Source organism: Callithrix jacchus, chromosome 12, assembly GCF_049354715.1.
Source record: "Callithrix jacchus isolate 240 chromosome 12, calJac240_pri, whole genome shotgun sequence".
Lineage (NCBI taxonomy): Eukaryota > Metazoa > Chordata > Mammalia > Primates > Cebidae > Callithrix > Callithrix jacchus.
The window spans coordinates 97,008,334-97,021,342 of record NC_133513.1 but is presented as its reverse complement, the minus strand read 5'-3'; the positions used below and the strand labels follow the sequence as shown (position 1 = coordinate 97,021,342).

The 13,009-nt window shown below is 35.2% G+C and overlaps 1 protein-coding gene across 2 annotated transcripts in view; it reads right to left on the bottom strand.

Moving 5' to 3' along the window:
• The window catches only part of SLK (STE20 like kinase), a 60,975-nt gene that overhangs the window by 5,420 nt on the left and 42,546 nt on the right, over positions 1-13,009 (bottom strand). The window contains exons 13-18 of one of the 2 annotated variants that reach the window (XM_002756578.6): positions 12,058-12,150; positions 5,229-5,358; positions 4,624-4,748; positions 3,613-3,801; positions 2,966-3,091; positions 1,869-1,982 (exon numbers count right to left, since the gene is read on the bottom strand). In XM_002756578.6, the coding sequence (XP_002756624.1) occupies positions 1,869-1,982; positions 2,966-3,091; positions 3,613-3,801; positions 4,624-4,748; positions 5,229-5,358; positions 12,058-12,150 (777 nt within the window). The remainder of the gene's footprint in view (positions 1-1,868; positions 1,983-2,965; positions 3,092-3,612; positions 3,802-4,623; positions 4,749-5,228; positions 5,359-12,057; positions 12,151-13,009) is intronic. The other variant, XM_002756579.6, reaches the window with a different exon arrangement.

Genomic DNA, 13,009 nt, shown 5'->3' with positions numbered 1-13,009 from the left:
TGAAATGAGGAGGAACAGAACACCCAGATGGAAAATGGGCGCTTAGTGCTCAAACTGACAATAAAAACAAGAAATAATAGCAATAGCAACCATTCACTGAACCATGACTATAGCTGAGGCACTGGACACCTGCTATATGAACACCACCAATTAGGTAGGTGGTATCATTCTTATTTTACAAATTAGGAAAACTAGGCCTAGAAATGAGAAGTGACAAAATTAATCAGTAAGTGTCAATGCTGAGATCTGAACCCACATCCGTATGATTCTACAATTCGTGCTCTATATAACTGCTACCATTAAGTTTGGAGTTGTCCATATGCAATAGTTGAAGCCATGACTAGCGATAAAATCATCAAGGTAAAGACTGTTCTTTACTAAAGGGGCAAAACTGAGAAATGTCTACATTTCAGGAGACAAAAAGTGATAAAGAACAGACAGCTGTGTCACAAAACCCAGGTGAGAAGAGAATTTTAAGAAACAAGACTTTTAATGAGAATAGTTAGGTAAGGCCATAGGATTTGATTATTAGCAACTCACTTGTGACCACTGTCAACAAGTTCAAAAGAGGTATCTGAGGCAGATGCTAGGATGCAAGGAGTTAAAGGAGGTTTTTCACTGTTTATCATTTGTACCTTTTGAATTCTAAACTATGTGAATGTATTATCTATTCAAAAAATTTGACAATAAATAAAATTTAAATTAAAAAGCCACACTATGGGCTGGGCATGGTGGCTCACACCTGTAATCCCAGCACTTTGGGAGGCTGAGGCAAGTGGATCACCTAAGGTTAGGCATTCAAGACCAGCCTGGCCAACACAGTGAAACCCCATCTCTACTGAAAATACAAAACTTAGCCAGGTATGGTGGTGGCGGCTGCCTGTAATCCCAGCTACTTGGGAGGCTGAGGCAGAAAAATCACTCGAACCTGGGAGGCAGAGGTTGCAGTGAGCTGAGATTGCATCACTGCACTCCAGCCTAAGCAACAGAATGAGACTCCGTCTTAAAAAAAAACCCAACACACTATGAACTCATTTAATCATTTGACTTCCTTTGGCACATAGCTACATATATATTTCTTTGACTGATTGGATGGATGGAAGAAAGAAATGGCAGAAATGTATAGTAGGCAGGAAGTTCCCCCAAAACATATAGGTTTAAGTTTGAGGGTAGCAAAGGGTCAGAGATCATATAGTGGTAGCAAAGACTCAGGTAAAATGGTTAGCCAGTAAGACCAGGTGAATAGGGAGTCAAGTACCAACAAGGCGGGCAGGGAAGACACCATCCCTATTTTACCAGATTTCAAGTTTACATAGAATACCAGGGCCTTTTAATATGGCACCAGTTGGCCTGTTCAGACTCAGCTGTCATGGCTTCCTTCCTCCTTTTCTTCCTCCCTAATGCCCACACACCGGCACACCCCTCCTTATACTCCAATGATACAAAACAATCTGCAATTCTCTATAGGATTCTTTTTCACTCATTCTCTTCTCTATACTCAAATTGTTCCATTCCACTCCAATCAGCCCATCCTGCTAGTAAGCTCTCACTCCTCCTTCAAGACTCACTTGGCTTGCAAGGCATCCCCTCTTGGAAGACTTTCTTTGACTTACCCAGGCAGATTGAAGCGCTCCTCCTCCTCCTCCTCTGCTTATACATTCTGTTCCTTTCCCCTGTATCTTGTACTTACCACCTTCAGAGCAATGACCCTACCAATTCATAACTGCTTATCACTAAATTCTAAACCTTTTATCTTTTTATCTCTATTTCCTACCCCTGTCACTGTACCTGATACATAGTAGGTAAAGAGCCAATAAATGGGTAGATGGATGAGTACACACATACCATTTTAAAGCTTTTAAAATTACCTTTTTCCTAGGTCTCAATTTCTCTCTCCACTCCTTTAATTCTTGGCTATGTTCCTCATCTAACTCCTTCAGTTTCTGTGTCTCATGCTCAACCAACAAGTGGCATTTTTCATTCTGAAAATAAAGTTGGGGTTTAAAAAAAATTCAGATCAACTAAGCAACTTCTCACAAATACAATTACCTTCCAAAATAATAAATTACTCATCAAATATCATGCTATTACTGAGATTCAAGTTTTCCTCTATAAAAATCAAGGGCCACTAATTAGGAAATGAATCACAGCTTCATTTTTACAAGTTTAGAAGCTAGATCTATTACATACCATACAAAAAGAACTTAAAAAGAACTAGCTTGAACTTTCCTTTTTCCTTTCTAGGATGATTTGCTCATAAAAGTGAGACTAGAGAAGGCAGCTTGCATACATTTTACCCATGAGTACAGAATGTGGGGTCTGGTACTAAAGGGTAGGCCTAACAGAGCTACTGTTCTATTGGCCTATTAGGCCAATCTATTAGGATCTGTTCTACTCTAGTAAATTAAGTACATATATAGATGCCCACATTTATATACTACTCTAAAATCTTCAACATTTTAGATGGGCTGTACACGCTATATAAGGTCCTAAATAAGCCCTCAAGTAACTTAAATTTCCTAGGAGAAAAATTCCCATAAACTTATCATTTATTTCAAAAATCTAGAAGAAAATAAATTATTTTCCTCTAAATGGAAAAGAAACTTTAATTTCAAAATCTGACAAAGTCAGAATATAACAAAACTGTCTACATCATTTTGAAATTCTCCATATCTTCTTGTAAAATATACTAAAAACAATACTCAACACTGTTTTTTGAAAGACTCAATTTCTTAGGTTACAATTTAACTTCATGTTTACATGAATCATGGTTATATATAATCTACACCAAGTGCTTATGACACTAAACTGATCTTCATTTGGATCTATACAAAAAACAGAACTTTCAACCCCAGCATGCTCGTAAGTAAGGTGCAGTAGACTTTAGCTAGCTACTGTTCTCTCAAAACCAGCCATGCGTGCTGCCAAATCCTAGGAGCTTTGCTGGGGAGCTTCTGTATCTGACCTGCAGCTGATGCAATTCACGGACATTGGCTTCACACTGCAACTGAAGATCTCGCATTTGATTCTCATGTTTTTGATGCTGAGCCATTCTCTCATTTTTCTGCCTCTTTTCTTCTTGTGCAGCAAACTATAAGAAAAAAGGATAAATTATAGTTAAGAAGCATATGATTTCTATATATTCTGAAGATACGAAGGAACTTAACAAAATAAGGCATAATAAACTGAAGCTACAAGTAATAATATGCTGTCACTCAAACCTGGAGTCCACAACACAGCTTCAGGGGGAGCGGGAACTTCTGCTTAAAACCTTGATCCTCCTATCTGCTTAGTGATCTGAGTTAATCTGTATGTGTGACCATGACTACAGAAGTATCATGGTGAGGCAATATCTCTTGATCTGAAAAGTTGTCCAAGTCATATCATTCCCAGGGCTGGTCTTAGGACCAGTTGAGCCCAGGAGTTGACCACCATCCAGGGGAAGACTAATTGGTATGTGCTGTATATCTAGCCCCAGCCTGCAGAGTTAAAGTGAACATCAACAAGCCTAAGGTGGCTCTAAATGTTTAGAAAGAAAGGAATCAGTGGCACTTCTGAAGGTCATTCAAAACTTTAAAATCTAAAAGAGTAGAGAATAATTTGCATATTTACCTGTTTAATTTTATCACGGTCCTGATCTGGTGTGGCTGTTGAGTTAATTCTCAAACTTTTCTTAAACATGGCCATTCGAGTCTTGGCTTCACTGCGCTGAATCTTGGGCAGTCTTGCTCTTTCTTGAGTCTGCCTGTTTTTCAATTCTTCAATAAGTCGTTGATTGTAACGCTGCATTTGCTCTGTTTCCTAAGAGAGTTTTACATAGAATCCAGTGATACAGAAAAAGTAGTCAGTACCCATGTGCATATTCAAATATGTCATTTTGTTGTTATTTCTTATAATTACTCCCTCCCTCCCTTGTTGCAGTGACCAGCAAAATACTAGGCAAAAAATAACTTATAAGAAGTTAGGTCAGGTCTGGTGGCTCACACCTGTAATTCCAGCACTTTGGGACGCTGACACAGGAGGATCACTTGAGCCTAGAAGTTTGAGACCAGCCTGTGCAACATAGTTAGACCCTGTCTCTACAAAAAAAATTTTTTTTAATTAGCAGGGCATAGTGGTACATGAATGTATTTGGGAGGGTGAGGTAGGAGATCCCTTGAACCCAGGAGTTCGAGGTTAAGCGAGTCCTGATTGAGTGCCACTGCACTCCAGCCTGGGTGACAGAGCAAGACTCTGACTCAAAAGAATAAAAAGAGAAGAAAGTTATTAGTGATGAGAGTCTTATATTGAACTCTTTTGATAAGTAGAAGGAGTACATACTTTAAGACATTTGAACCACAAATGGAGCCAAAATAACTACCTTTGAGAGCCAAGATGAAGATAAGAATGTGTAAAACATTTTTATGCATTGACATTAGTTATTTCCTCATAATTTATAGAAAAGAAGTTTGCAGTCATGATCAAGATACAATTAATTACTCCAAACTTCATCCAAGAAATTGTAGGATAAAAGGCAGAAAGGAAATCTAAAATTCATTACCTAAGAAATGAAAGCTTCAAAACTAAAGAGGTTTGCAAACTTTAAAACAAACAAAAAAATGAAGAAATTTTCCTTTCATTAACCTTCTCATGGCGCTTAAGCAGCTGATGTCTTTGCATGAAATATTGATCCTTAAGTTGCTGTTTGAGCAGCTGGTGTTTTTCTTGTAAGTGTCGTTCTTCAAGCTCCCAAATTGCAGCTTCTCGAGCTAGAAGACAGCAGTTTTCAAAATGTCACTTTGCTCTTTTTTACTAATGTACTTTGCTTTTCATTTTAGTATTTACATAAAAGTATTCTAAATACACTAACTTATTGACATTCTGATCTGTTAAGTGAAATTTTAACCAATGCAAGACGGTATCTATTACCTCTTTTCATTCTATTCTAATGTCGTATAAACAGAGAATGTCCTACCATGAACACCAAAATTCTATATAACCTTTCTTAATTAAAGAAAAAAAAACTAAGCTAATTTGTTAGGGGAAATAAGTACTTTAAATGCCATTCTAACATGCAGCCATTAGGTATACTAACAACTATAAGGCATAATGACTACACAGAATTCTTCAGATACATTTCCAGCATCATTTGGGCAAGAAGAAATTTTAAGAGTTATATGTTTATGTTCACTTCTACTGTCACAAAGGAATTCTACATTTGCAGTATTTCTTATTTTTAAAAAAGTTACCTCTCATGAGCTGTTGCTTGTTATTCAGGCACTCTCTCTCAATGTTAGCTAACTCTGCCTTCTGCTGCTGGATGATCTTTTTCAGAGAGCCATCTAATTCTTGTTGTTGTTTCTGAACAAACTCTTGTTCCTATTAGACACAGTTAATCATCAGTCAATAAGTATCTAATGAACTAAACATCCATTTATCTATATGATTGTATATATTAGTGGTTAATAAGAGTTCCAAACCATGTTTGCAAAGTTAGCTGAATTTTAAAATCACCAAAATTATATAGCACAAATGTAATTGTATTAGTCACCCAATTCAGCCCAAGGAAAAAGCATTAGAATACATAATATTCTAAACTCACTACTAAGAATAAAATACATACAGAATTAGCATACAGCCCACTCATAATTAAAGTGCCCTATATACTAGCATCTTTGAGAGAACAATAAATTTGCAGCTTCTAAAACTGATTACTCACTCCACTATGGTGTGACTAAAACAAGAATAAATAAGAAATTTAGTTGCTGGTCGAGGTGGTTCATGCCTGTAATCCCAGCACTTTGGGAGGCCAAGATGGGGCAGGGGCATGAGGCGGGGCAGGAGGGTTCTCTTGAGGTCAGAAGTTTGAGACCAGCCTGACCAACATGGCAAAATCCTGTCTCTACTAAAAATACAAAATTAGCCAGGCATGGTAGCGCAAGTGTGTAATCCCAGCTACTCAAAAAGCTAAGGCAGGAGAACTGCTTGAACCAGAGGTCAGAGGTTGCAGTGAGCCGAGATCATGCCACTGCACTCCAACCTGGGTGACACAGCGAGACTCGTCTCAAGAAAAAAAAAAAAGAAAGAAAGAAAGAAAAAAGAAATACCTTGTAGGAAGAAAGGCAATTAAGAGCTAATAAGTAAAACAGATACCAGAATGTAGGCAACTAAAGAGGAAGAATTTTAGGAGATAAATTTTAGGAAGAAAAACCATGACTTTCCTAACAGAAGATAGTTTATGTATCTACAGCATGTGCCTAAAAAGAATAATACTAGTGTGAGGACTTAATGAGAAATAATGCATTGCTAGAGAAATATAAACTGGGGATAGGAAATTGAGTTACATACTATAAATCTATCAAGAAAATCTGTGTAATCACAGAATTCTACAAACATGTTTGGGATTCACTAATTCATTCAACAAATATTTATTGAGTACATACTATCTGCCCAAATACCAAATTTTTGCTTTAGAAAAACATCCTTCAATTATTGTATTAAAAAAAAAAAAGGAAATGTTAAAGTGACTAATTATAGTCTTTCTGCTAGAATCATACATTTACAGAAGAAAAGGAATAACATCCAAATTGAAGAAACATAAAGTTGGATCTCTCCATCCCTCTCTTGGCGGTTACAGCAGGTGGTGATTAGCTCAAGGACTACTCAATCAATTTTTGTGTGGATTTAGAATTCAGAATTGAAGCAGAACTTCACTTGTAATCCCCTCTCTTGCACATCCTCGAGAAGATCAAAACCTAACATGCATTTGGAACTACTCTCGAGGCCTTACAGTCTGATGAGGCCTGGATCACTGCCGGGCAGCTCCTCAAGGCACAGAGAGTCTCACTCTGCTCCTCAGAATGGCTGCCTTGCTACCATCCTGAATCTCTGGAGGTGATACAATCTGTGCCTGAGAGTGAACTAATTTGGTGTCATAAATGCTGCTGTCTCATCTGCATCATCATTTGTATTTTAGCATAAATACATATATAGTAGCAAAAGAAAAGACTAATGAATGCCTCTATAAAATACAATTACCAACTTGGCTATAGTCACCTGTAAAATTTTATCATTAAAGCAGTATCACTGAAAAAATTTTCAATGAATATTTAAATTCCTCTATCTAGAATAAGGACTTCTGAATTTTACTTAAGGAGATGAGAAATCTCCAAGCCTATCTTTTAAGTAGTTACAGAAAGTTGCTCAAGTTTTTCTTTTTCCTACCAACCATTTGCAATAAAAATTAAAGTTTTTCTAATTTCAATTGTAAAATTTCTATATACAAACTTGTTCAATAAACAATGTAACCTGCAAAAATTTCAAAGGGTTTTCTTTTGTTCAACATTTTTATCATTGGTTTACATATAGGATTAAAAAAAAATCTGTGTAGGTAGAAACAATGGGTCTAAATTAACTAGCATAAATATAAATCTTACATTTAAGGCACAAAAAAATCAAATGCAAAAGTGAAGGATGGGGTGAATAAATATTTATGGGAAAATGAAAAAGGTAAATACAAGCCAGTGCCACTAAAACAGTAAATGTCATTTCTCATCTATGCAATTTTTGTTCATATTACTATATTTAGGTCTAAAACAAGTTCAATTTAAAGAAAATCTTTATTAAGCACTTAGTAAATGCTGAGCACTATACTACTTAGAAGGTTACTAAAATTAATGAAAGATAGTTTTGACTTCAAGGAGCTTCAGTCAATTGGTCCCAAGTATCAACAGCCTCAGTCTCAGACCACAAAAATAGTGGATGCCTTCCCTTAGTATCACATTTTTCAAAGTTCAAAAATAAACCACAGAAAACTCAAAGCTGGGAATAAAGGGTTCAGAAACCATCCCTCACAAAGACTGCCTGACAGAACTAGAGAAGTATTCCTCAAAGCAGGTAACTCACAAAAGGTAAAGAAGCGCTCTGACTATTCTGTATACTGAATTAGGCAGTACTAGCACTGTGTGGCTCCAGAAGACAAGATAGGGATCAACAGCTACAAGTCAAGACAGGCAGATAGAAGTCCAATGTATACAAGCCCCAACAATTAGAGTTAGCAAAAAACCCCAGCTGCCTTACAGAGCTATGGATATGAATAATTAAGCAGAATCTAGATGACTATGTACTCAGATACCGTTTAAAGGATTTTTTATATTAAAGCTAAAAATTATCTGAAAAGGTCCCTTACAAACTAAATCAATACATTTCATTATCTCAAAACAAAATGTTGTTATTACACATTCACTAAATTTCCTAACTTCAAAAGCCAAACAGAGTAACATTCACAATGGACTTTATAATTAGAAATTACTTTCAGGTACGAAAAGAGTGCTCACATTTCAAAAAGATTACACAAACTACATTCACCTTAAAAAAATAACAGATGAACTTAATCACTTTGATTAACAAATAAAAGACAACAACAAAAGAACCCAAACTATTAGGGCCAAAAATCATTTTTAAAAATAAAGACATAAATTATAAAAGCAGTGCCCTTTAAAAGTACGAGTTTTAAATTCAGATAATCAATTTTATCATACTAATCAGAAAACTGTAAACATTAAAAATACAACTTTGGGTTCTAGAAAACTGTAAGAAAGGGTTATGACATATTGGGCTATTTGTATAGAATTTAATCATTTTAAATAAAAAGAAAGGTTAAAAATGGTAATGATCAGAAAAGTGATCGTAATTCATAATTTCTCCCTCTCCTTTCAAAAATCAATGTTTTGCTTACTCTCTTAGAAAACTGTAAAAAGAGTCAAACAGCTGCCAATAATAAGAAACAAGTTTAATTTCAGGAGAGAAAAAAGGAGGGGTTGAAATGAAGCTGTATTCTATCTGCTCCTACTGTATATATCAAACACCACAAACAAAAATTATAGTGTTAAATGAGCTAGTTATTTCCCTATGGAAACTACAAGAAAGAATACAGCTTGAAATTTCAGACTTAACTTAAAACTACAATAAAGAGAATAGCAACTCACTATTCTTTATTGACTACTTGAATCAACGGAAAATAGAGTTAAATGGAATTAAAAATCACTACTTTTAACATGGCTTTTCTGACCATATCCATAATTAAAACATCTACACAAACATATGCAATCAAAATGGCACTTCACACAAAAATAAAAATCTAATCACAGCATTCAATTTCTCACATGTGCAAAGCTTGTGCTATTGAAAGGATATTTAATTTTTCTGAAAAAATATGGAAATCTCAAATTAGAATTTGTGGTGGGGCAGACAGAAAAAAGAACACTGTTAAAAGTGCTCTAGTTCCAGCTCTACCCTTAATCTCTTATGTGACTTAAGGCAGATCACAGTCTTCTGTGCCTCAATTTCTTCATCTGTAAAACAGTTATTCAACTCTATCCCTATATTAGGGTGGTGGCAGTGAGAATCAAATGTGAGAACTCTGAAGAATACTGTACTCTAAAGTCAGGTTATTACTATTACTGTCATTATAAACAGTATCATCTATCAATCATCCAGATTTTGGCAAATGAAGCCAGCAATGAAAAGGCACATGTGAGTCAAAGAAAAGGCAGGTAAAACAGGAGAAACCATCCTCCCACTGACATGTGGGACTTACGTCCTGCATTTGGGCGTTGAAGACAGCACAAGATGACAACTGAAAAGACTGAATCATGACCTGAGCAACACCCTGCGGATCAGAATAGAATGCACTTCCCAGGTAAGAATATATCTGAATGACTTTTTGTAAACGGAAAGAATAATTATACAAATGTGAGTTTCTTGAGGCTGGAACAAGTCACTTAACAGAGGAACCTCCTTCTCGTGTGTAAAATGAAGGATTTGAACTAGATCAGTGGTTTCCAAACTGTAGAGTGTTGCTGTTGTTTTTTAAACTAGTAGAACCCCCTTTTTAAAACTCAACCCAAAAAATCCCAGTTTACAAAACACAGCAAGAGTGGTGGGCTGCTTTAGCTGAAGCAGAAGCAGGGGCTTACAGCCCAGCCTTCTTGCCTTCTTAGGGACTCCCAAAGTTGCTTCTTCCAAACTTAAAAGTTCCTGTGCGTATAGTTTGAAAACCACTGGACTTAAATGATCAGATATGTTCTAGCTCCATAACTGTATGACCATTACTTATCAATTTTCAAAAAAAAGTTTGAAATAGACTGTAAAGTTATAAAGCTTTTGTACCTTCACTTAAAGCAGTAGATAAAAATACTTTAAAAATGTGTTACATTACTAAATTTCTCATTAGGTTTACTGAAGGAATTTATGATTACTTTCAGCTCTACTCAGAAAATACACGCCAGTTCCCAAAATTATATGAAAAATCACCAACAAAGTCTTATTAAAACATAGGATTGCCTAATTTACTCAACACTAATTATCAGTTTCGACTTTAGAATTTGAGATATGGCCTTTGGATTCAATAAAAGTCTATATTCCTTTATAAGGCAAAAACCATATTGTTCTAATCTGGTTTGAAATCCAGATTAACCAAAAGTACATGTGTGGCCAGCAAGAACTTCCTCTTTACTTGTTAACAAGACATGGCCAAGAACCACTGGGTCAAGCTGATGAGAGTTGAAGTTGCAGCACAGAGTAGGTAGCTTAAATATGAGAGGCAGTATGATGCAGTGAGTCAGTGTGTGAAACATGTACCCAAACTCATCCGGATGAGAATCCTGGCTCTACCACTACTCAAGTGACTTTGAGAGGGTCACTCAATCTTCCTGTGCTTTAGTTCCCTCAACTCTAAAATAAGGATAATAAGACTACCTCAAGAGTAATTAACTCAGATTAAATAAGCTCATGTGTATAAAGCATTCAGAACAAAGCCTGACACACAGTAAATACTGTGTCTGCTATTAACCACCTTAAAGTAGTAATCCCCACATCAGGCCAACACAAAATGTTTTAATGGCTCATAGCAAGAAAAAAACAAAAGCAAACTAAATTTATTCAGATAAGCTAGTTTTATTTAAGTTTTAAATTCTAATATTAGATTTTCCTTATTTTTATTTTCATCATGTTAAAAATATTCTCTCCTTTGAAATGATGATGACAAGTAAACAGCAGTTTTAAAATATCTTTACTTAGCAAAATTTAAAAAAAAATTTCAATGGCAGTGCATGTCATGGTCCCCAGTGGTTTTTACCGTTTCTATGTTTCTTTTTATAGGTCTATAAAATCCAGAAGTCTGGGAACCACTTGCTAAATCAGATAAAACGACATTAAAAAGATAATCCAAAGAACAATACATGATCCACATCTCTTCTTCCTTTCACTGACTTATGTAATAGAAAACTGAGCTCTTTTATCCTTGCCTCCAGGCTTAGTATAAATTTAATCAGAAGATTCACTTTCCTTCATATAAAAAGACTTTGTCATATAAGATAATTCTAGAAAATTCTGTTAAAAATAGTAATTTATCTCACTTTGTAAAGAATTTATCCACCTTATGACAAGGCTCAACTTTATCAAAGCCTCGGTTAAGTTGCTTTAAAGTTGCCTTCTACAGGTAAAAATAGTCTATTCGTTTAAATGCTGGATTCTGAACCAAAAAGAACAACAAGGTACTTAATATTTAAAATCTGGTCTTAAAGTTGCTTATGTTTTCAAGCTTAAAAGTGATAAATGTTTGCATTACCATTTAAAGTTACCATTTGCCATTTTTCTAACTGAACTTTATAGAAATAATGGCCTTTTAATAGGCATACTTTCTGTAAGCACAAAGCTTATATACCATCCTCTATTTTTACGTCCTAAAAGTTTTCTATCAAACATTGGCATTACGACCTAAAAATATAAGCTCCCATCAAGATTAAAACAGATAACAGTGGTGTATACATTCATATACTTGTTTATTTCATCTGGGTCAAATTTCCAAACATTTCACTTAATTTCATATTAGCAACTTAAATGTCACCATTAATATGAATTTAGTATTAAATAAAGAAGATCCCAGGAGTTTTTGAATGGGGAGAAGTCAGCATCACATAATAGTAACACTTAAAATTTACCCTTTCAACCACGGTTTATTGAGCTGTGAGAAAATGGTGCTTTCTGTTTTTAGTAGCATTAAGCTGCTGCTGTTACCTGAGCATGCTGGCTTTGTGCAAGCTCCTCTTTCCTGCGTTTCATGAGCTCTTTTCTCAGCTCTTTGGGTGCTTTCTCCACTTCATTTATAACCTACAGTGTATAAGCATGCAGGAGGTGGGGAAATAATACTTTCTCCACAGCAAGCATTTATGTGAGCAGATAAGCTACAAGTCAGATATTAAAGTTGTTAAAAAGCTCGTTTCAACATGCGTTAGCATAGGTGTTAGTCTGGTGAAAAAGAATGAAAGAATAGAACATGCATAATCTCAGTGCAGAAAGGGACATTACACCACACAAAGGTTAATCAGTTGCTAAATATCCCTATACATCATTCTCTCTCTTAAAGGTCCAAAGACAACCAGCAAAGAATTACTTGCAGTACTGATGCTGAACTAAAGGTGATAAATTCAACTGACCTTGTTGAAAGATCATAAAATTATAAACGTATCTACTGACATAGCTGGAAATATTGAACATAAGGAAAGCTAATGCCATTTATAAAAATGCAAAATTTCATAATTGGCTAGATCATACGAAAGAAATAATGCTAAATAAAATCTACTTAATGAGGCCAAAAATAAGAAAAGCAAGTTTTAGAATACACAAAGGAGAAATAAATCGACACTAAGTTTTTTCATAAACACACCATTTTATACATGGTGTGGTAAAAATAAATGTACCTGATCATCTTGTATTAGAATAACAGTCCCCTTTGCTGACAATTTAAGCCAAGCCTGTCAACTTAAAAATTGGTAATATAAGCACTCTTAAAGTAACAGTTTAGTAAGCTATGATTTATTATAGCAGGTAAAATATAGGATGAAGTATATTTTAGAGCTCCTTCTTTTAATCATTTCAAAATCCTAGAAGTATATTCATCTAACAATAGATCCGTAATCCAACTATGAAAAACAATCACATATTTACAAGTAGAAGCACCAAAAGAAAC